Raw genomic sequence first — 27,995 nt, 5'->3', positions numbered from 1 at the left:
CAAGGTTCTCAACGCTGGACTGTATGCAAATGAGGGGGCGTAACCAAAAACAGTCATCAGGGTGACAGCGGTAATGACCTGTCAAATCAGGCAAGGACCGGAAAGGGCGGGGCGACAAGCTGACAAAAAGGAGAGCAGTCGCTCAAGTAAAGCGGAGAAAAAGAAGAACTCCGGCTAGATTCCGCTCATTTTTTTGTGTGCCAAGAAAACAAAATAACGTACAATAGAATAAAAACACGTCGAAGTAAATGTCCGTCGTCGGAGCAGCTTTTTGACCCGAATTACTGTGACGAACGAAGCCAACAATGGACCCCAGTCGCTGTGACGACGACGCCAGCTACGAAGATGAAGATGTGGACCCTCGAATCCAGGTTCGGTTCTTTTCCAACTAAATACTTCAAATATATTTAAATTCACCTTTCACTATTCTTACCTTATATATTTTTATTTTTCTCTATATTTTATGTTTGACGAGGTTTGACTAAAGCAACATTTGCAAACAAAATTGAATTGAAATGTATTATAAACAATTCTGTGAATTAATATAGCGATTGATTTTGACATTTTAACGATTTCACCCTCACACACATTAAAGTAAAATATATTTAAATAAAGGAAAATATTTTGGGGGAAAAACAACAAAAAACGTACTACAGTATACAACTAATTCCCCGCGTTGCTCATTAGGACTTGACTTGAGGTTTTTGAGTTTTTCCTTGCCTTCATGTAGGTTTTAGATCAGGGGATGGTGTCATAATAGTCTGTAGTTTGCAATAATCTGTGGTCTGTGCAGCCCTTTGAGACTCTTTGTGATTAAAGGCGTCACAAATAAACAGGACTTGACTTGAGGTTTGAGTTTTTCCTTGCCCTCATGTAGGTTTTAGATCAGGGGATGGTCAAGTCAAGTGTCATAATAGTCTGTAGTTTGCAATAATCTGTGGTCTGTGCAGCCCTTTGAGACTTTGTGATTAAGGGTGTCACAAATAAACAGGATTTGACTTGAAGTTTGAGTTTTTCCTTGCCCTCTTGCAGGTTTTAGATCAGGGGATGGTGTCATAATAGTCCGTGGTTTGCAATAATCTGTGGTCTGTACAGCCCTTTAAGACTCCTTGTACAAATAAACATGACTTGACTTAGTGCAGCTAAAAATGAGTGCTAAAAAGCCCAAGAAGATACAAACTACAGTGACTCAAAGTCGCCAAAATGCACCCTTTTACTTTTCATTTTCTGCCCAGTCTTTTTGAGATTTTTAGGTACCCGTAGCCCAAAGATGGCAGACAGTTTTTGTCAGCTCCCTTTCGGTGAGGCCCATGTTATGTAAAACAAATGCTCATTTCTTGATCTACGAGTATCTTTGAAAAATGTATAAATGAAGTTGATTAAGGCAAAGCATAAAAACAGCACCAACCACTAATTAACAAACAGGAACAATAAAATATTTGCACAAAACAATTCAATAATAATAATTTACAAAAACGTGCCTAAATCAACTAGGCTGAAGCCAAAATTTTTAGCTGTCCGTCCCAAATTGCACGTTTATATAATTCATGTTTTTCTGCTTATTTAAATCATTATTGGTCTTTTGTTTAATAGTTTTTTTTTCACCACCAGGAGGTGCTGATACTTACTGTCCCTTTAAGATTTTGTTGTATGATTAAAAAAGCAAAAGAAAAACCTCAGTTTTTAACCAACTCGGGGGCTGGCCATTTTGCCAATTTGTTGACTTGTAATCAGGGTTGGGTAGGGTTACTTTAACTGGATTACTTTCAATGACTTTTGGATTGCTCCATTACCAAATATGCTAATAAAAGACAAAAGAAACTAAATATGAATAAACCGATGACTCACAACACGTGGTAAGCTTTCTCTCCTGGCTTTGATCTCTTTGATCTCCGGCAAAACTAACATCAAATGCGACAGAAACAAAATGAAAATCAATCCAAACAGCTTGCCAACATTATTTTTGCCGTTCCATGTATTCCGTTACTCCCCAAGCCTGCACAAAATTGAGTCATTTTATTCATATTTGGTTTCTTTTGTCTTTTATTAGCATATTTGGTATTGGAGTAATCCAAAAGTAATTGAAAGTAATCCAGTTAAAGTAACTTTACCCAACCCTGCTTATAATGACATCAGATTTGCTCAGGTAACAACCAAACTTTAACTTCATTGATAATCTATGATATGTTCGTAAATTCAAGGCTACATTTTGGATTAATATTTCTATAAAATGAAGACTGAGTGGTAGTGATGGTACCTTAAATTCACGTCCTGGTATTCATTGAATACTTTTACGATAAGTTGTAAGTCATTAAAAATATTTGGTGGCAAAAAACATCCATCCATCTCAGCTGTCTCCAGGCAGTGGGCAGGGGACACCCTGAACTGGTTGCCAGCCAATGAGAGGGCCAAAAAAACATACCGTAAATTACGGACTATAAGCCGCTACTTTTTTCCCTAACTTTTAACCCTGCGGCTTATTCAGTGATGCGGTCATTTTTCTAACGGCCGCCAGCGGCGCTCGAGTGTTGTTACCAGTAACTGCCCTATCACAGCCACTGTTTGGGATGAAAGCTATATTATTATTATTAAAGCTTTGAAAACTCTCTCAGTGTACCGTCTTTCTTTGTAAATATGTGTAACCCATGTATAATATGTATTTGCTACTGTATATTTTTGTAATGTATTTATTTGTATTTATTTTAGACACTTATTCTGATATGTTTTGTACGGGTAAAAAATGAGGGTCGGAAAAAACGCGGGGTGCCGAGTTTAAGTGGGGACCGCTAAAGGTGAGGACAGACAAGGAAAGAAGAGGGGGTAAAAAGTTGGTTAAAGAAAAAGGAGTTGCGTGAGTAAATGTGTTCATCTGATATATTTCTCCCACCCTTACCTTTGGAAATATACACTTTTTTCCCTCTGATTACTTTCAACGGGACCCGGACTCTGCAGGTCTGCATCAAACCTTAAGTACCGGTATCATTTTCCGTTCATTTTGCAGGCTGTGATTTTTGGACTGTGGACTTTAATAAAGGACATTTAGTTTCAATCGCGGAACTTGAAGTCGGGTTTGGGTTATTTTTATGTTTGTGTTACATGTTTAAATGTGGGCTCATGCGGCTTATATACAGGTGCGGGCTTATATACAGGTGCTGCTTGTGTATGTACAAAATCTGTTTTCCTCTTAAATTGTGGTTGCTGCAGATTATAATCAGGTGCGCTCTATAGTCCGGAATTTACGGTAATCAAACATAAACAAGCATATATACCGTTTATCATAAAATAGCAGCTAAATGCCAAAGAAAGTTAAAACAATTATAAATATTTTCAATCGCGGGACTTGCAGTCGGGTTTGGGTTATTTTTGTGTTTGTGTTACATGTTTAAAAGTGGGCGCATGCAGTTTATATGCAGGTGCGGCTTGTGTATGTACAAAATCGGTTTTCCTCTTAAAATGTGGTGGGTGCGGCTTATAATCAGGTGCGCTCTATAGTCTGGAATTTATGGTACTAGGCAAGACAAAATGAATTGATAATCGAGAAACTTAGGAAAACATCCTTTGTGCGGTGACTTTAACGGGATGCACTTACAAACCTGTTGGTTGTATACTTTTTTCTGTAATCTCTATTTAACGCTTAATAACCAAGTTCGGCCAAACGTGATCCATAAAAATACCACAGTATTACACACTTGGTTCTGGCATGCAGCTGGAAATTTGATTAGTTTTGAGTTTAACCCTCAATAGGAGTAAAACCAATCCGTTCTCCAGCGCCGTGGGAGGGACAGTGACGTCTTTATGTAACATTATCCATTGTCAACTCAATTGTGTCGTTTGCTTTGTCCCGTAGGGGGAGCTGGAGCGACTCAACCAATCCTCGGACGACATCAACCGATGCGAGACTGCGCTGGAGGTCAGTGTGACAAGACACGTGCTGCGGGGATTATTATTGCTGTTGGGAATTAAAAATCATAATATTCCGTTTACCAAATTGTTCTAATTAGTTATCTGACTCCATTAACCAAACACAACCTACATTCACCCGACAATTTACGCACGCTCGTCTCTTAATGGAAAAGATGAACAAGAAAAGTCGACATTTTCACACGGGGGCAGATTTAATTTCATTAATAATTGAACTACCGTATTTTCCACACTATAAGGCGCACCTAAAAGCCTTTATTTTTTTTTCCAAAAGCTGACCATGCGCCTTATAATACAGTGCGCCTTATATATTGATCAATATTAACCCGCAACGTCTTGCAACTAAGGCAAGCAGCCGCCGATTCTATTTTCCCCCGAAGGCGAAGTCGTCCGCGGTGTATGCTGGGATTTATATACCGGCGTTTCATTTCCTAACCAATGTGTCAATCATCATTTAAATCAGTCACTATTGGCTAAAGTTATTCGGAGGTAAAGGGGGCGGATCCTTTTTATCATTTACAGGCTCGCCTAGGCTAAAGGGGCGAAACAAAGCCTGCTATTGGCCAAAAAAGATGAATGTGAATCACACGTTGGGTTGCACTACGGCATAAAGAAAACATTTTTTACTATTCTGTATTTGTAAATATTTTACTCTCCTGGATTTACTACACTCACGGTTGTAAGAAGACCATGGTTACGTATCATTATTGAACGTGATGGCTGCAAGAGAACTTGGGTGAGCTATGCGGCTTTATATTTTCCCAGTATCTCGTTTTAGAACGATCTTGATGTTTCTGTGATGAGTCCATTTTTAAACTCAATTCAATTCAAAGTGTTTATTGTCATATGCACAGTAAAGAACCCCGTTTCCTTGCACAATAAAATTCTTACTTTGCTTTCCGCACAGTTGCCAGCAAAAAATAAAATGGAAACTAAGAAATGTTTGGCATTTCTTGAATCCCAAGACTTGAACCTTCCGAATGATATTTGGAACGATGCATTTGAGTGATTGGTGACATCATAAGGACACTGTTTCCGTACATTTCTGAGACACGTATTTGCTTCTTAGCAAGCTTTCGGAATGTTAAGTTTGACTGAACTATCTGACTGTTTTGTCGACGTTCCCATTGTAGCGCCTTATAATCCGGTGCGCCTTATGTATGGAAAATATAGGACCAAAAACTATTTTTAGGGGGTGCGCCCTATAAGCCGGTGCGCCTTATAGTGCGGAAAATACAGTAAGTGAACTCCATCGAGTACGGTCGAATTAGTCTGTGTGAAGCCTTCTCTGAAGTCTTCCAGCCTTTTTCCCTCGGCCCACGTCTTTCTGCAAGATGGTGTGCCGGCTCCTCCCATGGGCGTGCTAATGAAGCCCAACGTGAGCTCCACCACCTCGCTGCGATGTTTGGAAAACTCAAAACAGCGGAGAGCATTTCTCAAACAATGCCTGCCGTCCTCCGTCATTAGGGCCTATCTGCGTCGTCGGAAGTGCTGACTATCTTATCAGCCTCGCGTCCCGTTCCCGCCATTCCTGTAAACAATATTTTCTACCAGGGTGCCCTGAACTTTCACTGCTCATTGAACTTAAGCCTACTCGGTGAAAATCTTCATCGCACTCAATAAATGTATTTAATCGTATAAAATCCTTTATAGTCAAATGTATATAATCCTTCATTGCTCCGACATTTATTTCCATCTGCATGACCAATTCAGCCGGAAAACGAAGTGGCTTCTTAATTAGATTTGTCACTTTTATATATATATATAAATCTCTGTTGAAGTCAATACAAATTGTTACTTTATACTAGGGGTGGTATGGCTCGAGTATATATGGTTCTGAGATATAATTTTCCTCATGCAAATCTCATCTATAGCATTCCAATTCTCTTAGCGCAGAGTCCAGTCTAGTGCGTGCATAGCCGACGTAGTGCTAATAATGTGAATGGTCTGGTCCAAGTCAAGGTGTCACACAAACAGACCCCGTTCTGGCTGTACGTCGCTAAGGAATCCTTTACATTGTAGCTCATTAAACAATTTCGGTCCACTGTTAAGACACTTTATGATAAAAACCCACAGAACCAATTGTAAACACCCAGAAACGCCAGCCAATCACTCAGAGCAATTTGATTGGGTGAGCGGTAGGGGTGGATATAGCTATGCACACAGCACACTTCTCTGCCCTGTGCCATCTGCACCGGATATAAATACGTCAGTATCCTTGTTTGCAGTATTTTGTGTCATTTTCACAAAAGAACTCTGTTTGCACCTAGTTTCGAAACCATTATTCATGAAAAAAATACGGGTCGAAATGAGCATCAAAGATTTAAAGTAATTGCAGGAGGGAGACAAATTGAAGTTGCATATTTGTTGATATGGGACACAGGCTCTGGCATTATTTTTATTTCATAAATATGATCAGATCATCTAATGTCACACAGTCAAATACAATGCGCTGAAAAATTCGATTTTTGTCTGGAGAGCGGATTTGGCGGTTCTGCTGAAATTTGTCTTAAAATATACGGCATGGCTCTCTCTCATAAATAAAATGAAATAAAAAGACATTGTCTCATTAGCTGCACCGCTTATCCTCAGTAGGGTCGCGGGGGTGCTGGAGCCCATCCCAGCAATCATCGGGCAGTGGGCAGGAGACATTGTGGCGGCACGGCGGCGCAGTGGTTAGCGCGTGTGCAGCACAGTTCTGAGGTCATGGGTTCAAATCCAGCTACCGGACTTCCTGTGCGGAGTTTGTACGTTCTCCCCGTGCTTGCGTGGGTTTCCTCCCACATTCCAAAAAACATGCATTTCAGGTGAATTGGCCGATCCAGATTGTCCCTGATTGGCTGGCAACCAGTTCAGGGTGTCCCCTGCCCACTGCCCGATGATAGCTGGGATGGGCTCCAGCACCCCCGCGACCCTACTGAGGATAAGCGGTGCAGATAATGGATGGATGGATGGAAAAAAAACATTGTTATTATGGCTCTTGTGATCAACAAAAGTTCCCGACCCCTGCTCCATATAATCGTTACATAAAGCTAGCAGAGAGGATGTGTTTTTGCTGCTGTCAGCTAATCACTTTAAGGAATGAGGATATGAGGAACAGGCACCTTTGGGGAAAAAAAATAATTTTGCTATTACGGCTCTTTGGGTCAAAAAGCTTCCAGGCCCCTGCTTTATACACTTACAAAAGAGTAGCGACAGTTTTATCTATTATTTTTTAATGCGTATCAGTTCCCAAACAATAATGAGACAGTAACCTATGTTTTAAGATTAAAAAATGTTTACATTATTGATTTGCTCTGTGATCCTCGAAATATCACATCATCAAATTTTGCTGTTACTGAAATGGATGTTTTTTGGGTGTGTACCTTTTGAAAATTTCTTATTCTAGGCGGCAGTGTAAGCGATCTGGGCCACGTTTTATATGGTTGTAGGTCAGTGACATTACAGAAGAGGTGAAAGTCTCCCGCGTGGCTTTTATGGCTCAAAATTGTCAGATATGGCCAATGAGTTGCTCCACTCAGGGGGAAAAAATGTTAATTTGATTTATCCAACTGTTGGATTGAACAAAAAATAATTATATCCCTTCTCCTTGTCAGAAAATTCTGCACTTTTTAAGTATATTTTTTCCTGTTTCGATACATCTTATCCAGTTTTTTTTCTAATTGGTGGAATAAGCCAATTTTCCTCTATAGATATAGATGTATAGATATTTATAGATTGTCATCTTTAAAACGGCACATTTTTTGTTTCATTTTAAGAAATCTCATAGTCAGCAATATTTCATCTTCTTCTTCTCTATTCTATTCTTCTTCATTCTTCTTCTTCTATTTATCTCTCGTAATGGGGACCAAAACCCCCAATGTTATGCAAAAATCTGGGAAGTAGCCTCCCTCTCATTTTTACCAGGTGTTCTGCTGGCCCTTGCATGCAGCAGTAGTCGACTGGGGATAATGGGTCCCAGCGAAATGGCAGGCTTCAGAGGCCCAGACCCAAAAAAATGCACTTAGCAATACAGAGACCACTTGCTTCTTCGCACTTCAGTTATCACTGGTTCACTCTTTCATGAACTAAAAAAAAAAAAAAAAAATCAATTTTATAAAAAAACAAACAAACAATGGATGCTTCTTTACCACCAAGGCATGTTTCGGACATCCAAGATTCACGCCTATTTCCCAGCACTTGAGATCCCAGATGCCGATTGGCTAATTCATATCATAGTGTTTTTCATACTGACACCTGCTCTGCCTTCTCTCCTCATCTCGCTGAGAAGAGTTAGTGTCCTTTTCCTTTCGTCATGCCGCCTAAACCATGCATCTCTCTCGCTCGCTTAGCAAGGGTTTAAATCAGGATTCGTCCAAAAAAAACCAAAACATTGACTAATTTAAAATAAGTACTGAGTTACAAATTGTTATTTCTGTCGCAAAAAACTCTGTTGACCGGGCATTATGTATCGCAGCAACAACCATGCATATCGTTATAGGCAGACAAGAATGGCACACCCCCTGACAAAAGTGTTTCGGCGTAAATGATGGCAAAAAAGAGCCACCTGGCATAAGCCTCCTCTGCTCCCACCAATATCTAATAATGGATAACTGATAACAGCCAGTTCAATTTAGGCTAAAAGAACAGAAAAAAGAGCTATATGGCACAACATAAATTTGCTGGTGTACCACTTGCCATACCCATGCCAGAATCAGCGCCAAATTCTTACCACTGGACTACCGGTGATAGATGTGAAACGCACAACAAAATGAACATTCGTCTCTGGTACCATGACTAAAAACAGTGGGATAATATGATAAAATGAACAGCCTTTTCACAACTCATCTATACCTGTGGTTATCAAGGACACACCATTGCAACCCAAACCAGAAAAAAAATTCTACTACCCAAAATTATTGAATGAAAGAATTGTGCAGTCTAAAACAGATTAGAATTCATTCGCACTTCTAAAAACAACAACCTCCCCCCAAAAAATGACCAGCAATACCAAAACGACTTCAAATAATAATATTCCCTTTAATGCCAAATTAGCGGCAAGTTGAATGAAACCTAAAGTGCTTCACTTAAAATGCTTTGTCTTCAAAATAATAAAATCCATATTTTCATATTCTCTGCTGTATCTGCGTTTTGCCATGCTCAACATTGGTAAAAAAAACTTAAACGGTCTTTTTCTGTGGCGCAATACTTTCGCTAAGCACTGAAAATTCTGAGGGTACTGCTAATGGAAATGTGCTGATTTAGTGCCACTCCTTTCAAGGTTTCTATATTTTCCTCTTGCTAAGGTTTTTGAGTTTTTCCTTGCCCTCATGAAGGTTTTGGATCAGGGGATGGTGTCATGGGTCTGTATAGCCCTTTGAGACTTCTTGTGATTAAGGGCTATACAAATAAACTTTACTTGACTTACTTACTGTATCTAGCTCTCTAGCTTTCTATCTCTATAATTAATATCTATAAATACATAATTTGTTTTTCTACTGTTTTTTTTCGTTTTTGTCTAGGATGCCCGTCAAAAATTCCGCTCAGTCTTGGTGGAGGCCACAGTCAAACTGGACGAGCTCCTGAACAAGATCGGGAAAGCTGTGGACGAGTCCAAGCCATACTGGGAGGCCCGGCGATTGGCCCGGCAGGTCAGAATTGTATTTCATTTTCTTTACTTGCGCTCTGTAAGGTTTTGTCTTTCAGCAACTTCCTTCTTTTGAATGAGGAAGTGAGTTGAACCTGGAAAGTCCTCAATTGGTATTTCCTTTTTCTCCGATTGCAGTTGACGTTAGTGCACAATACACCCCATGTCTTGGTTTGAAGACGTTTTGAATGGGGCTCAGTTCACGGCTCACCTTTAGCGCTAGGGTCGTAGGAGCAACTCTTCCTGTTGTGTGTCTTGGTAACGTACAGCCGTGTGGCGCCTATCCCTCTCCAAGATGTTTGTTTTGGGTAGCGGTTTACTTCCCCACATAAAATACAGACACCTGCTCTGCCTTCTCCCTCATCTCGCTGAGAAGAGTTGGTGTCCCTTTCCTTTTGTCATGCTGCCTAAACCATGCATCTCTCTCGCTTGTGGTGCGTCCATGGTACCAGTAGTAGAAGCCCCCTTTTTTACAATTAAAGCAACCAATTGGGAATACGCTTTTTGCCTACATCACTAATACTAGTGGAAACGAAGCTAGCCTGAGTTTGAATAAGTTAGTTGCAAGTTGGGCTGATCGATATTTTGATGGGTTGCAGTGCCATTGTGTAATCGCAAGACACTGTGTTTTTTTTCCAGGATTTGTAGTTTCATGTTTGTGTTTGGCCAACCAGAATTGTCACAGTTCGGCCAATCACAGGCAAGTTTTAATGGCACTAGCCAATAAAGGCGAGGCAAAGGTTGCAAGCAGTGTGTGCACGCGACTGTGCCTTCTGTCAAGCATCCATTTTCCCAGACCCAGCTGCCACCCAAAACAAAATCTGTGCACGGCTACTGTTAGTGTCTCAGTGGCTCGATATGTTGAAAAGAAATTCATCAATTAAATCGATCTCTGAGAAATATCTGAGAAAGAGCGGAAAGAAATGGTGATCACCAACGGGTGTTCTGTGGTTTGTTTTCGAGTCCGGGAATCAACTAAGACTGCGTCGGAAGCAAAACTACTACTGCTGCGGCTAGGCTAACAGCTGTCTTAAGCCGCTAATGCCGAGCATGTAGCTCACCAACGCCATATCCATTACCCATGGACGTATGACCTGGAGCTACAACTTGTGGGAAACTGCTACATTTGGGACAGTTGTATTTCAATCATAGCAGAAACTTTGCTGAAGTCGTGTTGGTAGCTTCCGTTTATCCACCCGCTCTCTCATTCAACTACCTTACTCTAAAACAGGGATGTGATTTTTCCGACTATAGTCGGAATTCCGACTTTTTCACTTTCACTTTTTCCATAGTTTACGTATTTTAAGTTTAATATAGTATGTATCCTTCATTTATTGATTCTTAAAGCGTACTTTTATTTTCAAATCACTTGAGTCGGGGCAACATTTCCTCATACAATGTCGGGGTGACACGGAATTCAGTATACTGAAATTTGATTGGGCTCGAATGTGTCCATCTCTCTCTAAGCCAATGAGATTTCAGTTCTTTGCCCTTAATGCTGCTAGCCAATGTTGGCCTTCGAATATATTACGTCTCGCTAAACGTACTAGCTTGTTAGCATTATTAGTCGCTAAGACCTCGTCGAGAATGGAAGAAGTCTGCCATCCAACAATTCAGAAGAAAAGACCTTATCACTGACTGACCTTGCTCTATTTACGAAAAAATCAGGTATGTGGGCAAATTATTTTGTTATTTATTCTTCTAAAGATGTTACTTACCGTAAATTCCGGACTATAAGCTGCTACTTTTTTCCCTAACTTTCGAAACCTGCGGCTTATTCAGTGATGCGGCCAATCTATGTAATTTTTCGAACGGCCGCCAGCGGCGCTCGAGTGTTGCTACCATTAACTGCCCTGTCACAGCCACCCTTTGGGATGAAAGCTATATTATTATTAATAAAGCTTTTGAAAACTCTCTCGGTGTACCGTCTCTCTTTGTGAATATGTGTAACCCATGCATAATATGTATTTGCAACTGTATATTTTTGTAATTTATTTGTATTTATTTTAGACACTTATTCTGATATGTTTTGTACGGGTGAACGAAAAATGAGGGGCGGAACAAACGCGGGGTGCCGAGTTTAAGTGGGGACCGCTAAAGGTGAGGGACAAACGAGGAAAAAAGAGGGGGTAAAAAGTTGGTTAAAGAAAAAGGAGTTGCGTGAGTAAATGTGTTCATCTGATATATTTCTCCCACCCTTACCTTTGGAAATATACACTTTTTTCCTTGGATTACTTTCAACGGGACCCGGACTCTGCAGGTCTCCATCAAACCTTAAGTACCGATATCATTTTGCCGGCTGGGATTTTTGGACTGTGGACTTTAATGAAAGGACATTTAGTTTCAATCGCGGGACTTGAAGTCGGGTTTAGGCTAATTTTGTGTTTGTGTTACATGTTTGAATGTGGGCGCACGCGGCTTATATACAGGTGCGGCTTGTGTATGTACAAAATCGGTTTTCCTCTTAAAATGTGGTGGGTGCGTCTTATAATCAGGTGCGCTCTATAGTCCAGAATTTACGGTAAATGAATAATTCAAGCATGGTTTTGGGCAAGTAAATTGCTTAAAACCCAGGAGCTTCGGGGGGGCTGCGGCCCCCAAACCCCTGGCTAGGTTTCCGACTTTTTTCTCTTCACCTCAATCACATCCCTGCTAAAAGGAGAAGCCCTCCAATATCGTTGTACTTTTGAGTATTGACCATAAAGACCATCTATTCAACTGCAATTCTGTATTCAGTTTTTATGTGTAGATCTTTAGTTATTTTGTCACAGTCGTATACTCTCAGTCCGTTCTGATGTTCACCAGGTTTTTTGTTTTCCTCTTCATTGCTGACGTTTTACGGTCGTCATCAACTGCTTTTGCAAAGTCAGACCAAAGTCTTAAAAAAATGCTGGCCAGTACCATTTCACTTTAACGAGGATCGCTTTTCAAAAGAGTCCTTCTTTGTCCTCATTTGAGCCGAACAAGGACGTTACGGCTTCACTTATCTGCCTGCGTTCAGGTGCAGAAAAAAAGTCACGTCAATTAGCATTTCGATGTGTGACCCGGTCCCAAAACTTCGCGATTGGTTGCATGCGACAATGAAGTCTTTGTGGTCACTCAAGTGTTTTTTCTTCTTTCCTTTTTGGTGCCGCCGTCTTTGATAGTCCACGTGGCGAATCAACTCTGATGTAATTAGAGGCGTTTCGTTGAGGCTTGTTTACATCCCATTCGAATATTTTCCCTGCAAAACTGGGGCTCCTCATCTTCAGTCCTGCAACGATTGAATTAAGTTTGTGTTTGCTTGATTGCTTCCTGTAAAATCATTTCTTATACATGTTTTTTTCAACATTTTGATGAGTTAAATTACCTTTTTTTGATATGCAAAACTGTGGAGTAGGGGTACTCTACTTTCTTGTTACTGGTCAGGTTGAAGTCAAGTCAAGTCAAGTCATGTTTATTTGTGACGCCCTTAATCACAAAGAGTCTCAAACGGCTGCACAGACCACAGATTATTGCACAATCCACTGCCTCTAGTTACATGCTAACGGCTACATGCTAACGAGTTATGCTAAGGTTCGAGAGCGTTCTCCATCTGAGCCCCGGTGCTGTGGAATGCTCTTCCCCCTGAGATTCGATCTGCAACCTCAGTGGAAATGTTTAAATCTATAAAGCCATACGAATAAACATGACTTGACTTGACTAAGGGACAAATGCTGGCAAGTCATGCTAACGGCTAAATTCTAACAGATTATGCTAATGGTTATGTGCTAACAGCTACATGCTAAGAAATTATGCTAACGGCTACATGCTAACAATATATGCTAACAGAAGGGCTCCCAGTTTTATATACATTTCGAAATTAACAACTTGCTACTACCATGTTTTTACGATTATGTTATGACTGCATTGTAATAATCAAAAGTAGTCAAGTCATGTTTATTTGTGACACCCTTAATCACAAAGAGTCTTAAAGGGCTGCACAGACCACAGATTATTTGAAACTACGGACTATTATTACAGCATCCCCTGATCTAAAACCTACATGAGGGCAAATAATACACAGATATTGTCAACATAAAATATAGGTTATTCATATGCTATAGAATAGAAGTGTTTTTTAAGCTTAAATTTAAACAGTTCCACTGAGGTTGCAGATCGAATCTCAGGGGGAAGGGCATTCCACAGCACGGGGGTCCAAATGGCGAAAGCTCTCGAGCTTGGACATTTCTTCTTGGCTCTTGGGATCACTAGTAGACCAGCATTTCGAGAGCAAATGCTCCGGACCGAAACATAGGGCGAAATTAAATCTGAAAGATATGAGGGAGCAAGTCCATGCATGATTTTGTATACTACCAACAGAACCTTAAAATCACACCTTAAGCTAACAAGGAGCCAATGCAGGTTAGCTAAAATCTGGGTCGTGTGATCAAACTTTCTTGTCTTAGTTAAAAACCTCGCTGCAGCATTTTGTACCAGTTGAAGGCTCTTGATTTTGGACTTTGGGAGACCGGAGAGTAGTGGATTACAGTCATCGAGACAGGAGTTAACAAAGGCATGAATTAAAATCTCCGCGTCCGGCTGAGACAGCACAGGGATAATTTTAGCAATGTTGCAAAGATGGGAAAAAAGCCGTTCTAGTAATATTCTCAACGTGTGTTTGAAAGGACATATCGGGGTCAAACATGACACCTAAATTTTTAACTGAGTCACTCTGGGTTATATTACATTTGTCAATGTTCAGAACAGTTTTTGAGAACAACTCACGGCATTTAAATGAACCAATACCTAGCATTTCGGTCTTTTCAGAGTTAAGGCGCAAGAAGTTCATCAACATCCATTCTTTTATCTTAGTGAGGCAGGCCTCCAAATTTCCAGTCTAGTGTGGCAGATTCCTCCATCTGAAGATAGAGTTGAGTATCATCTGCATAGCAATGAAAACTGATATTATACTTGCGAATAATATCACTTAATGGAAGAATGTAAATGCTGAAAAGAAGGGGTCCAAGTACTGAACCCTGCGGAACACCACAGGTAACACTAAAGGGCTCTGATGTCATTTCACCATATTTAGACAGTGCGTCCTATCTGAGAGGTAGGATCTGAAACATAAGAGGACAGTTCCTGAGAGACCAATCCATTTTTCCAACCGTTCTAGTAAGATATTATGGTCCACAGTGTCAAAGGCAACACGAAGGTCTAGCAGCAGCAAGAGTGATGAAGCGCCAGAGTCCATTGCCAGTAGAAGATCATTGGTTGATAAAAAAAAAAAAAAAAAAAATCAAGGCTTTTGATAGTGGCATCGCATGTATTTTTAAAGGTAAATGCGCTGCCAGTTAAAAAATAGCTCTACATCAGATCCACGCAAGCTTTATTGAGGTTTTGACTCTAGGTGTGGCGTGCTACCAGAAGAGATGATGATTCGTGTTGACTCATTTGCGGGTTAAAGTTTTGCAGCGAAGCTTTCGTCGCCGCCGCCACGAACGCCTCCCGCTTTCTTCTTCTGTCATTCCGCTTGAGCTGAAATGCGTTTGCATCACACAGGAAAGTCATGCCAGTAACAACAATCCACGGCTCTCTTACACAATCGCCTCATAAAAGCTCAGTTAGCGTTTTTCTCGTAATTTCTTGAAAACTAAATTTCTGGTCCCAAGTTAGCTTTTTAGCAGTGGTCCACAACCTATTCTGTACCACTAGGGCTGCAGGGTTTTGAAAAAAAAAACAAAAAACAATTGTGATTTGTTTTTTTCAGATATGTATTGCAATTTTGATCCAATTTTTGATTTATTGCTATTTTTTGTCAGAACTTATCCAACGGAGAGTATACGACTGTAACAAAATAACAACTATTGATCGACAGCTTAAAACAGATTTGCATTTTAAAAAAAAATGGTCTTTGTAGTCATTATTAGGGGCGGCAGTAGCTCAGGATGTAGAGCGCTCGTCTTGGGATCAAGGGATCCCAGTTCGAATCCCGGCTCGTCCATGTTACATGTCGAAGTGTCCTTGGGTAAGACACTGAACCCCTAATACCCCCAATAAGCAGGTTAGCGCCTTACATGGCTGCAAGGCCGCTATTGGGAAATGTGGAGCACATTGTAAAGCGCTTTGGGAAGTCATTGACTTGAAAAGCGCTATAGAAATGCAGATCATTTAATTTCATTTCATTATACAAAAGTATAAGAAAATTGGAGGGCTTATTCTTTCAGATTTAGAAAGCGGCTGGCTAGCTGCATGATCGGGGCGGCAGTGGCTGAGGAGGTAGAGCGCTCGTCTTGGGATCAAGAGATCGCAGTTCGAATCCCGGCTCCTCCGTGTTACATGTTGAAGTGTCCTTGGGTAGGACACTGAACCCCCTAATGCCCCCAATAAGCACCTTACATGACTTGCACTGCACATTGTAAAGCGCTTTGGGAAGTCTTCATTGACTTGAAAAGCGCTACATAAACGCAGATCATTTCATTTCATTGTTGATTGCCATGTTGGATTGGATGGAGCAGTTGGATGATAGAATCAGATTAGCGCGACTTCAGCAAGGCCTCCTCGATGATTAAAATACAAGAGTCCTGAATATAGCGGTTTTACTCGAGTTGTAGCTGAAGATCATGTGTTTCCTGGGTAATGGATCTGGCGTTGGTGAAATACAGCCTCCAATGGGGTGTCTTAAGAGAGTTGTCAAGCCTAGCTGTAGCACGAGTCAGGACCCGCAAACTCGCTATTGCTTTCTCTCCTGATGTCGCTTCAGTTGATTCCCGGACCTGATAACAATCCACGGAGCACCCGTTGGTGATCAACATTTCTTTGAGCTCTTCTGACTTTCCCCAGAAACCGATTCAATTGATGAATTTCTTTTCAATATAACGAGCCGCTAAGGCTACTAGCTGCCGTGGTGTGTCGTCATTTGTTTTGGTGGCTAATTGTGTGCACGCCTGCCCCACACTGGCTGTTTCAATGAGCATACACCAGCCTATCACAGTCTCGCACACACTGCTTGCAAACTTTATTGGCAAGTGTAGATGAACTTGCCTCTGATTGGCCGGCTTCGTTAAAACTAAACTGTGACAATTCTGGATGGCCAAACATGGGACTATAACCATCCTTCTTCTTCATCATCCTTGCAAAAAACGCAGTGTCTTGCGATGAAACAATCACACTAAGTCACTTCGCAATATCGATTCGATTTCGGCTAATCGCGCAGCCCTACCACAGATCAGTTTAAGGTCTGACAATATTCTCGCAACCTGACCCAATGATAACATTCTAAATAATTATAATAGGCCTAAATCCACTAGACTGCTAGGGGTGTAGATGACATTGGAATAGATATTCAGTATTATCTCATCACACAATTTTTGCTCACTGTGCCACCACGGATTATTGTTAGAGAATGAAGAAAATTGAGTCGTCCTGAAATGTATAAATAAACGCAGAAAAAAGCATGACGACAACCCTTTGTTGTATCTGAAAATAAAACATTAAATAAATGCATTGGAAATTTTATTCTTGTATTGTGTTCATAATTTACTTTGACAATATATGACTTTAATCATGGCCCTACGTACTTGGTAGGTAAAATTCAATGCCTTTTCCGATGTCATCTACATCCTTTGAAGTCTAGTGGTTAAGATTCGGCGCTTTTACTCGCACAATCCGGGCTCGATTCCCTTTGCATCCAATGTTGGTAAATTGAAGTCGGCAATATTTTTCGACTGAACAATCATTTCTCAAAAGCGATCATATAGAAAACCATGTGTATAATGCAAACCTGGACTTAATGTTCTTTTTTTTGATCAAAAAAATCGAATCTGCATTATACATGGATAAAAACTATTAGCAAAAAACAAGTTTTTTTAGTTTTTTTTTTTTTTACAACATATAAGGAGAAGGGGCAGCACGGCGGCGCAGTGGTTAGCGCATATGCGGCACAGTTCATGTCATGGGAACCTCCTGCGTGGGTTCAAATCCAGCTCCAGACTTCCTGTGCGGAGTTTGTATGTTCTCCCCGTGCTTGCGTGGGTTTCCTCCGGGCACTCCGGTTTCCTCCCACATTCCAAAGACATGCATTTCAGGTGGATTGGCCGGTCCAAATTGTCCCTAGGTGTGAATGAGCGAGCGAGTTGTCTGTCCCCGTGTGCCCTGCGATTGGCTGGCAACCAGTTCAGGGTGTCCCCTGCCCACTGCCCGGATGGGCTCCAGCCCCCCCGCAACCCTAATGAGGATAAACGATACAGCTAATGAGATGAGATATAAGGAGAATTTTTGTTCTTTCCTACTGACCCGGCACCAGTTCGCGGCCCGTTGGTTGCCAACCACCGCTTTTGAGGCCAAACGAGGACAAAAACAAAATCCCTCACCTCTCCCATTATATTAGCTTATAATTTTTTTTTAATCTTATTTCCGCATGTAAAAATCCAATTTTGAAGCGGAAAAACCACCTGTAAACAACAAAACATGGCATAACCCCGTCCGCAGCTGACCCGGCTCCCGGACGTTTAGAGACGTCAGCGTTTTTGCTTTCGGAAGACTGCGGACTCCATTCCAACGTGACCCCGACAAGGCGGCGGTTGTTGTCGGCGTCACGCTACGCCTGCCAACGTGCTAAACGGCCACGCTGATCGAGTTAGCGCTAGCACGTGATGATGTCAGCGTTTTTGGCCGATGTTTTGGGTGATTCAGCAGGGCGAAATACCTGTTTGCATTTGAAGGACCACAGACTTTTTCTTTCTTCATTTGTTTAAATCAACATTCTGGTTGTGAAGAGAGACTAGTAAACCCAAGCATTGTATTGAGAAGAATGAGGTTTTTATTACAATAAAACAAATACAATCCAATAAAACGGGATATTCTGGGTTTATCAAGTCGAGTCACGCCATTAATCACAAAGAGTCTCAAAAGGCTGCACAGACCACAGATGATTGCAAACCACAGACTATTATGACACCATCCCCTGATCTAAAACCTACATGAGGGCAAGGAAAAACTCAAAAACCTCAACATGAGTGGTGTTCTCGTGCCCGCATCCCTGTGTCCTAGACGCATCTTTTTTGCTGGGGACGCATTGGGTCAAATCAAGGTGCGATTACTTTTTTATTTTATTTTTTTTAACAAAGATTTACCGCACTCCAAACTTTTCGTCAGGCAGATCCGCCATTGTTGTTTTGGTCTCGCGCCGATCTCGGCAAACGAGATCTCGTTTCTTCGAGATGACGTCATTGTTGTGGCGGTTGTTGAGTGAAAGAAGTATGCCTCCGAAAAAACAATTGGTACTAGGTGCAAATCAACAGAAAATTGGTAATTTCTTTAGTGTCGGTAATAAGTCGAAACATAACACAGAAAGTGGTAACAACGGCAATAATTCCGGCCTGAAAAAACGGCGGAGAAATTCTTCAGAAGACCGCGAAGGCAAGGAAAACACGTGTTTGAGTTTGAACAATTCGATGAAAGAAAATAAACAAAAGAATTATCCTAGCAAGAAAATGACTTTTCTGCCAAAATGGACTAAATTATATTCCTGGTGACGCTATGAGGAGGATGATAATGGATTGGACCTTGAGAAGGCATTACAACTGTGGCGGGACAGCAAACCACCAAGAATATATGAACTGAAAAATCTGAAGTGATAACTTGCTTTTTATTACCAATTAACTGTGATGATTAAAATGCAATAAGATATAAATATTTCAGCAATATTATTTTGTATAGTGTATAATATTGTGAACTGAAAAATCTGAAGTGATAACTGCTTTGTATTACTGTGATGATTAAAATTGACTGAATATATAGATACCCATAGATTTTTGAGCATGCGAGTCCCCGGGACCCATCACTTTTCAGAGGTAAAATGAACACTGCATGAGGAAAATGAAAAAACCTTGAGAAGGGACCGCACATGAGGTCATCCCCCTTCCAGCATGAACCAGGCTGCAAAAGAAACCAAATATAAATAAAATTATGACTCACAACACGTGGTAAGCTTTCTCTCCTGGCTTTGATCTCTTTGATCTCCAGCAAAACAAACATAAAATTCGACAGAAACAAAATGAAAAAAGCACGAGCTATCGATCAGTTCCTCTTTTTATGTGGACTAGGGACGCTTGACCAGAACATGCATCTATGGGCGTGGTCTTAGATATCTGATACTCTCAGTATCAGGTGACGGTGTTTGAATTTACTAAAATTGTTAGAAAGCTAAAGAAGTGAGAAATTGTCATAATGGTCTGTACTTGACAATGTCCCTCCAATCAACATAATTACATACGGTGAGAGAATTATTGTATCAATACATTGCCTATGGAGTGACACATTTCAATTCGGATTGCATTTTTCTCGCGCTTTTCAGGCCCAGTTGGAGGCCCAAACCGCCACACATGACTTCCAGAGGGCTTCTGAGGTCCTCCGTGCCGCCAAAGAAACCATCTCCCTGGCCGAACAGCGCCTCCAGGAGGAGGACCGGCGTCATTTTGACTCCGCTTGGCAGGAGATGCTCAACCACGCCACGCAACGGGTCAGCATCCGACCACCCTTCGAACTGGACATTATCTTCCTTGATGAAAATACTAATAAGCTGTGATTGGCTATGCAAGGTGATGGAGGCGGAGCTTGAGAAGACCCGAAGCGAGGCAGCGCATCAGGAGACGTCGGCCAAGCACGTGGCGGCCGTCGCTCGGATGAAACAGTTGGAGAAAAAACTTCGACGCACTATCAACAAGTCCAAGTAATTTCATCGATTTCTTATTTTATGGTGGAAATCCTTATGACGTCATCTTCTTTCCCACAGGCCCTACTTTGAGATGAAAGCAAAGTTCTACCTGCAGCTGGAGGTACGCGAAAGGCTCATTTCTGTCTCGTTCAACATCGTGCTGCAATTATCGATCATTCTCATAGTTGACTCATACAGTAGTATAGTCCAATAGTCGACTCATGGTATAGTCCGACTATTGAAATGACTCCGTTGTCTTAAAATGTTCTCGTATCACAAAGTTACTGCCATGATACGCAAGGTCTGCTTTGCAAAATTCTAGGATTCTGTCCAATCCTAGCTAAAATGCTCCCAAACTTAAGATGTTTTGATACGCGTACTTGATGTTGTCGGAGTCATTTCTGTATTCCATTTATTCCGTTACTCCCTAAGCCTGCACAAAATTTAGTATTTTTTTTTCATATTTAGTTTATTTTGTCTTTTATTAGCATATTTGGTATTGGAGTCATCCAAAAGTAATTGAAAGTAATCCAGTTAAAGTAACCCTACTCATCCCTGCGCATCCAGCGCTTACCATACAGGGCAGTAGAAAAGAGCACGAGCTATCGATCAGTTCCTCTTTTTATGTGGACCAGGGACGCTTGACCAGAACATGCCTCTTAGATATCTGATACTCTCAGTATCGGGTGACGGTGTTTGAAATTACTAAAAATTTTAGAAAGCTAAAGAAGTGAGAAATTTTCATAATGGTCTGTACTTGAGAGGATTATTGTATTATGTTATTGCTTTAGAAAGAGATGCTATTGCACATGAGCCAAATTTCAGAAGAGATTATTGTAGTGTAAGATGCCTATCTATTATCTATCTATCTATCTATCTATCTACCCTGGTCATATCCCTTAAGAGGAGTGACCGACAGCAAGACAAACACATACAAAAACATAGAAAATAAAAAGGGAAAAAGTAGCAAAAAAACACACACCAGAATTTTTGGACCATGACTAACCCAAATGCCCAAACACCCAAACAAGTTAAGCACCTCGGCACCCAAGTCGGTCACGCTTTCGTTCCTCCAGATGAAACGGGGCACAAGAAAGCGGCCATGTCACTCGGGTCAGGGTGACACAACACACTGTTCAACAGCAGGCTCCAACAGCTTTCACTGGTTTACCCCTGCCGCATCATAGAGATGTCCTGCACATCCCTTAGAACATGTCCAAACATCCCAACTATCCCCAACACCTCTCCACTCATTCCAATCCAAAAAAACTAATAAGATGCCTAACTGTTTCTGGTGACCATAGTCGACAACGGAATCTATTTTGTATTTCCATTTTGCCGACAATGTCAACCAATCGTTGCAGCCCTAATTACAAACCAATCACTGTGACCAATCCCCTTCCTCCCCTAAAGAACCTGAAAAAGACCGTGGACGAGCGACAGGCCAAATTATCGCAGGCCAAGGCCGAGTACAAGGCGGCACTGGGGAACCTGGAGGCCATCTCCGACGAAATCCACGAACGGCGCCGTAGCTCCGTGATGGGCCCCCGGGGACGAGGCGTCGGGGCCGAGAGCGTCAGGGACCCCTCGTCCGACTGCAAGACCGAGTCTGATGGCATTTCCAGTAAGATTTATAACACCCTTCCGAAATTTCCATCACATACTGGGAAAATGTATGGCAAACTTATAGTTTAACAGACGTTCAAAATTAGGAGAGAAGACATCAATGAATTTTGGTTTTGGAAAAAGAATAAGAGCACTGTACAAAATTCCTAAGATGTACAATATCCAACCTGTTCTAAGGGGCACCGCATGAAACTTCTTTTTCATCAAAATCTTCTAGGTAATTGTCCGGTTATCATCACAAACATTTGACACGCCATAACAATGTTAATAATAAGCAAATGTGTGATAAATATCTGATGATTATCCCTTTTTTGGCATGAAAAAACACCGGAGAAATTCTTCAGAAAACCGCGAAGGCAAGGAAAACACATGTTTTGAAGCGAACGATTCGACGAAAAATAAACAAATGGATACTCCTAGCAAGAAAATGACTTTTCCGGCAAAAATGGACTCAATTATATTCCTGGTGACGCTATGAGGAGGATGATAATGGAGGCTACATGATGCGTGCATCCAGCGTGACAAAAAAACTGGATTGCATAAATCAGTTCGCAATACGAACTTTCAGAAAAGCACATTGGATCGGCACAATGAAAACCACGAATTAGCTATGGAAATTCCGTTGCTGCATTTGGAACTTGAGAAGGCATTACAACTGTGGCGGGACGGCAAACCACCAAGAATATATGAACTGAAAAATCTGAAGTGATTAAAACTTCCTGAATATACAGACTAATATTATTTTGTATAATGTACAATATTTTTGTGAACTGAAAAATCTGAAGTGATAACAGCTTTGTATTACCAATTAAGTGTGATGATTAAAACTGAATGAATATATAGATTTATATATTTATTTATATATTTGTCGCCAATTTACAATTTCAACCTAGATAAGACTAAATTTTGGGGACCCATAGATCTCTGTGGGACCAATGTTCCCTCTAAGCTGCGCGCGTGCACAATTGCGCACTACCCAGAGCTTTTCCGCACACAAGAAAATCTAGCCAAGCTCACAAAAGTCAGGGCTCGAAATTGCTAATTAAGAAGCAAATTAAGTCAAAATTACAGTGCATGAAGGTAAAAATACATGGGTTGAGGAGAACGAAGTTGAGTTAAGTCAGTATAGTTTTTCGAGAACCGGCTTCTTCGGCTCGGCTCACTAAAAAGAACCGGCTCTTTCGGGTCCCAAACGGCTCTTCAGGTTGTTTTTGCTTATTTAATCCCTACACGACCAAATATTATGTAAAATTGTGCACAAAAGGACTTAAAGGAAGGGGGATTTAGACCAAAAAAGAAAAAAAAAATACCAAAATGAAAAAGTAGTGAAAAGCTGAGAAAAAAGAAACAAAAGGAAGAGAAAAAAAGAAGGAACATTTTAGAAAAAAGCCAGAAAAAAAAGAAAAGGAAACAAAGGAAAAAGGTAAATAGAGAACAAAAAGAAAAAAGTAACACCTGGGAAAAATAAACACAATCAGATTTTTTTTAAAGGAATTGAAAAAATAGAAAAAGAAAAGGTTTGTGTTGCATTCAAATAATTTGTCAGTCTTGTTACCAACATTGTACTTTCACAAAAAAAAATGTGATTAAATACAGTTATGTATCTTACAACCGACTCAATAAGCCCCCCAAAATGTTAATATTATGCGACAAAATATATCAGGAAATAAAAAGAAATGGATATCTTGTGAAAGAATTGTTGTAAAAACAAATGACGTTTGTAGGCCGTCAAACCTTTGCAATAATAAATGAGTCAATTCGTTCAAAAGTGAAAAAAAAATTGCATTGCCGGAAACTCTGACCATTCATCAATTTGTTTGTCGTACAGTGGAACTTTTCCACACCATATAATAAAAACGTCACAAGACAAATGATTTCGTATGCATGGGGTCTACTGCCATGTTATCACTGTACACATCACACAGTAATTTTCGCACTGTACTGTGGGAAATTATCTAATTTGTGTGCCTGTGCGGTCTAGCGTAGCGAAGGCCATCTTTCATTTGGATTTACTGCTACTGGAGATGTAAGGGCAAGGACTGGTGGTGTCCCACTGAATTTTTTTCAATGAAAGAAATATGCCTTAGCTTAAAAAATGTTGAAAAACACAGGTCTACCTTTTCCATTTTAGCCCTCATCTTCTTCTCCCTCCCACCACAGTGATGTCAGTGAGTATGGAGGACGAGGCAAGCAACGGTGCCAGTTTTGCGTCCGAAGACGACTCCGAGACGCGTTCCACGTGCAGTCTCGGTTCTTCACCAAGCAGCCCCCAGGAACTCCAGTCGCCTTGTTCCTTCACCTCTTCCTGTCCGTCACCGACCCCGTCCGGCGGCTCCTCCTCGTCCTCGCATCCATCCAGGCCCTGCAGCCTGGACCTGCCCGGCACAGTCTCCCTGTCGGATTTCGGACTCATCTCGCCCGTGCTCGGCCCTCGCAGCGAATGTAGCGGGGCCTCGTCGCCTGATTGCGACCTAGAGAGAGGTGAGTAGCCTTAGATATCTGATACTCTCAGTATCAGGTGACGGTGTTTGAAATGACTAAAATTAGTAGTAGCTAGTCGGGTCAAACTATCAGAATCTGTCAGTACATGTGGACAAAAGTCAAAAAGCTGCCTGTGGATGCTCTCGATGCCATACTAGATTGAGGCACGAGAGGCGGCTCTTTAATTTTCTGCATGATTTCACTTTTGTTCTTGAAGTCTAAAAATAGGAGTTCTGATATTTTGATGAATGACTCCTTCATGTAGTCACCATCTGTGAACAACACATTGCCAACCAATGTTCCCTCTAAGCTCTGTGTGTGCACAATTGCGCAGTACCCAGAGCTTTTCTGCGCACAAGAAATTCTAACCAGATCACAAAAATGAGGGATTAAATTGCCAATTAAGAAGCGAATTAAGTCAAAATTACAGTGCATGAAGGTCTAAATACACAGGTTCCCCTGACGTTGTGTTCTAAATGCGGTATTTTGAAGTCAAGGTCGAAGTAGAACGAAGTTGAGTAAAGTTAGTAGAGAACCGGCTTCTTCGGCTCGGCTCACTAAAAGGAACCGGCTCTTTCGGGTCCTAAACGGCTCTTCAGGTTGTTTTTGCTTCTTTAATCCCAACATGACCAAATATTATGTAAAATTATGCACAAAATGACCTTAAGAAAGGGGGGGAATAGAACAAAATAGAAAAAGCAGAAAAAATTTTAAAAAGTAGAAAAAACACGGAAAAAACAAGGAAAAACTGCTGTTGCATTCAAATAATTTCCAATTATATCAAGTCAATCTTGTTGCCAACATTGTACTTCGGCTAAAAAATGTGATTAAGTACAGTTTTGTATCTTAGAACCGACAAAATAAGCCCCAAAAATGTTAATATGATGCGACAAAATATATCAGGAAAAAAAAAGAAATGGATATCTTGTGAAAGAATTGTAAGAACAAACGAGGTTTGTAGGCCGTACAACCTTCGCAATCGTACATGAGTCAATTCATTCAAAAGAGAAAAATCATTTTGCATTGCCGGAAACTCCGCAAAATGTAACGTGATGTCAAGTTTTGGACATGTTTGATAATGATTTAGTTGCCACACTTGGGATTGCCGTTGCTCACTGTTGTTTCAAGCGTTGCTCACCGACTTTGTATAAACGCTCAGACCCGTAAGGAAAATGACAGGGAACATTGTTGCCAACTGTGCTTACAGCACTGTTGGTAATGCGTTGTGCCTGGCTAAGCCATCACAACTACCGTAAATTCTGGACTATAAGGCGCACCTGATTATAAGCCGCACCCCCCACATTTCGGGAGGAAAACTGATTTATTACTTACACAAGCCGCACCGGTATATTAGCCGCACGCATCCACATTGAGGAATGAAGTCCTTTTTAACTGCGCAATTTTAATGGGGAGAATCTGAACAGATTTGTTGTTTCTCTGATGCTTGTTAATTATCAGACACATCATATTATACCTCTAACCACTAGGTTGAATCGCCTGTTTCCAGCGAAGGGACTGAGTCGAAGCCCCGACCTGACTAACACATGCTGACTATTTAAGAATCTCAAGGTCTGCTGAATGAACGTAAAATGATCCCGGTGATTATCATTTGATGCAGACCTGCAGAGTCCGGGTCTCGTTGAAAGTAATCCAAGGAAAAAAAAGTGTATATTTCCAAAGGTAAGGGTGGGAAAAATATATATGCACTTTTGTCTGCGGTGTCCAGGGCTGAACATTTGGGAAAAAAGTAGCGGCTTATAGTCCAGAATTGACGGTAAATATATTTTCCTCCCCGATCTTTTTCAATGTGTAAAAATCTTCGGAAACGCGCCCCAAGCAGTCCTGACACGTCCCTCCTCGCATCTCAGGTGAGCGAGCAGAGGGTGCCGAAGTGGTGATGGACAACGGGCCGGTTACCGTCAACAACAACCGGAACCAAAATGGCGGCGGCAAGCGCACCTTCAACCTGGAGGCTCGTTTCAGTTTCCTCAACCTGCGACGCCAACGAAGCGACGCCAAAACCCCGGACAACTTTACCCAGAAGACCGTGGTCGTGAAGGCACTGTGAGAGAACTGTCGCCAAAACTCTTCTAGGCAATGGCAGGAAGGAGACACTAGTTTTTTTTTTACTCTTCTTTAACAAACAAACTCATCCGTTTTAGTATCTTCTTGTTAAAAGATCACCGAAGTTGGTGTGGTGCGGAGGTGGCGTGTGGCATTGTTAAATAAAAGATGTTGCACTGTATGCTGTTCCGGTTCTGGAAATGTTTTATCCCCCTTCTCCGTTTTCTCCAATTAGGGTTTTATAAGGAAGCTTGGATGCCAAACTCAAAAAAAAGGTCCAATCCAGAGTTTCTGTTCTCAGGTAGGCCGGATCAGCAAAGGAATATATGGTAAATGGTCTGCATTTCTATAGCAGTCAATGAAGACCTCCCAAAGCGCTTTACAATGTGCTTCACACTTACCCATTCACACACCAATAGGGAGTCAGCCTCCAAACGTTTTGAGGATAATCAAGATGCTAAATGGTAAATGGTCTGCATATCTATAGCGCTTTTCATGTCAATGAAGACCTCCCAAAGCGCTTTACAATGTGCTTCACTCTTACAATAGGGAGTCAGCCATGCAAGGCGCCTACCTGCTTATTTTTGGCAGTAGGGATTCAGTGTCTTACCCAAAGACACTTCGACATATAACACGTAGGTGCCGGGAATTGAACCTGAGACCTCTTGATCCCAAAGATGACACTCAGAGAAGTGCAAGAGAAAAACAAGCTGCAGGTTGAAATATGTCAACTTGATGTTGCCAAAGCCAGGTGCCTCGAACAAAGACACTGTACTTGTATTTCTTTTTCTCTCTCTCTCTCTCTCTCTCTCTCTCTTTTCCACCCATTTTCCCCCACTCTCTGTCTCTGTCTCTTTTACTCTCTGTGTCTCTTCTCTTCCTTTGTTGCTCTTTGTCTCTTTCTCTCTCTGTGTCTTTTAACCTCTTTTGCTCTAACTTCCTTTTTTCCTTTTCTCTTTCTCTCTTCCTACCCTTCGCGCTTTCTTTTCTCCTTTCTTTCCTTCTGTCTTTCTATTTCTCTTTGGATTTCTTTCTTTTTCCCCTCTCTCACAACTTTTTATCTTTTATTTCTCACGCTCTCTCCCTCTCTCTCTTTCTTTGTCCCGCCCTCTCTCTTTTTCCCTCCCTCTTTCTCTTATTTCTTGATCTCTCTTTTACTTTCTCTTTAATCTACTAGTCCGGCCCCCGACAGAATGTTGGTTCAATCGTGTGGCCCCTGAGTTCAAATGAGTTTGACACCCCTGGTTTAGATCAAGAAATGTGCATTGGATCAATAAAGGTTGTGAAACATTGGTTAGATAATGGGTCCGCAACCCAAAATGTTAAAAGAGCTCAAGAAGACTAAAAAAAAAGGTCTAGAAGTATAGAGTAATTGCGCACTGCTCGCACTTTCTCGGCGCACAAGAAAATCGAGCTAGCGCACAAAAATCAGGGCTTGAAATTACTAATAAAGAAGCGAATTAAGTCAAAGTTACAGTGCATGAAGTTAAAAATACACGGGTCCCCTGACGTTGTGTCCTAAATGCGGTATTTTGAAGTCAAGTCGAAGGAGAACGAAGTTGAGTAAGGTTAGTGAGGTATGTCGAGAACCGGCTTCTT

General features: G+C 41.2%; 1 protein-coding gene across 1 annotated transcript; it reads left to right on the top strand.

Annotated features, from left to right (window-relative positions):
• The first annotated feature begins 94 nt into the window (after positions 1–94).
• sh3bp5b (SH3-domain binding protein 5b (BTK-associated)) lies at positions 95–26,577 on the top strand. The gene is made up of 9 exons (XM_088328144.1): positions 95–371; positions 3,848–3,910; positions 9,423–9,551; positions 19,866–20,030; positions 20,110–20,240; positions 20,304–20,346; positions 21,639–21,849; positions 24,012–24,332; positions 26,201–26,577. Exons 1-9 carry the CDS (start codon positions 306–308, stop codon positions 26,398–26,400), a joined length of 1,329 nt encoding a protein of 442 aa, XP_088184270.1. The 5' UTR covers positions 95–305; the 3' UTR covers positions 26,401–26,577.
• Positions 26,578–27,995: the final 1,418 nt, after the last annotated feature.

Source organism: Urocampus carinirostris, chromosome 2, assembly GCF_059441175.1.
Source record: "Urocampus carinirostris isolate Australia breed hairy pipefish chromosome 2, RoL_Ucar_1.0, whole genome shotgun sequence".
NCBI classification, from domain to species: Eukaryota; Metazoa; Chordata; class Actinopteri; order Syngnathiformes; family Syngnathidae; genus Urocampus; species Urocampus carinirostris.
The sequence above is the reverse complement of the archived record's forward strand: the minus strand, read 5'-3'. Positions and strand labels throughout refer to the sequence as shown.

Excerpts from the sequence above, each read along its gene's own strand:
- sh3bp5b (XM_088328144.1), top strand. The coding sequence starts at position 306 with ATGGACCCCAGTCGCTGTGACGACGACGCCAGCTACGAAGATGAAGAT. Across the intron at positions 372-3,847 it reads ATGTGGACCCTCGAATCCAG|GGGGAGCTGGAGCGACTCAA; the intron begins GTTCGGTTCTTT and ends TTTGTCCCGTAG. Across the intron at positions 20,347-21,638 it reads AGTTCTACCTGCAGCTGGAG|AACCTGAAAAAGACCGTGGA; the intron begins GTACGCGAAAGG and ends CCTCCCCTAAAG.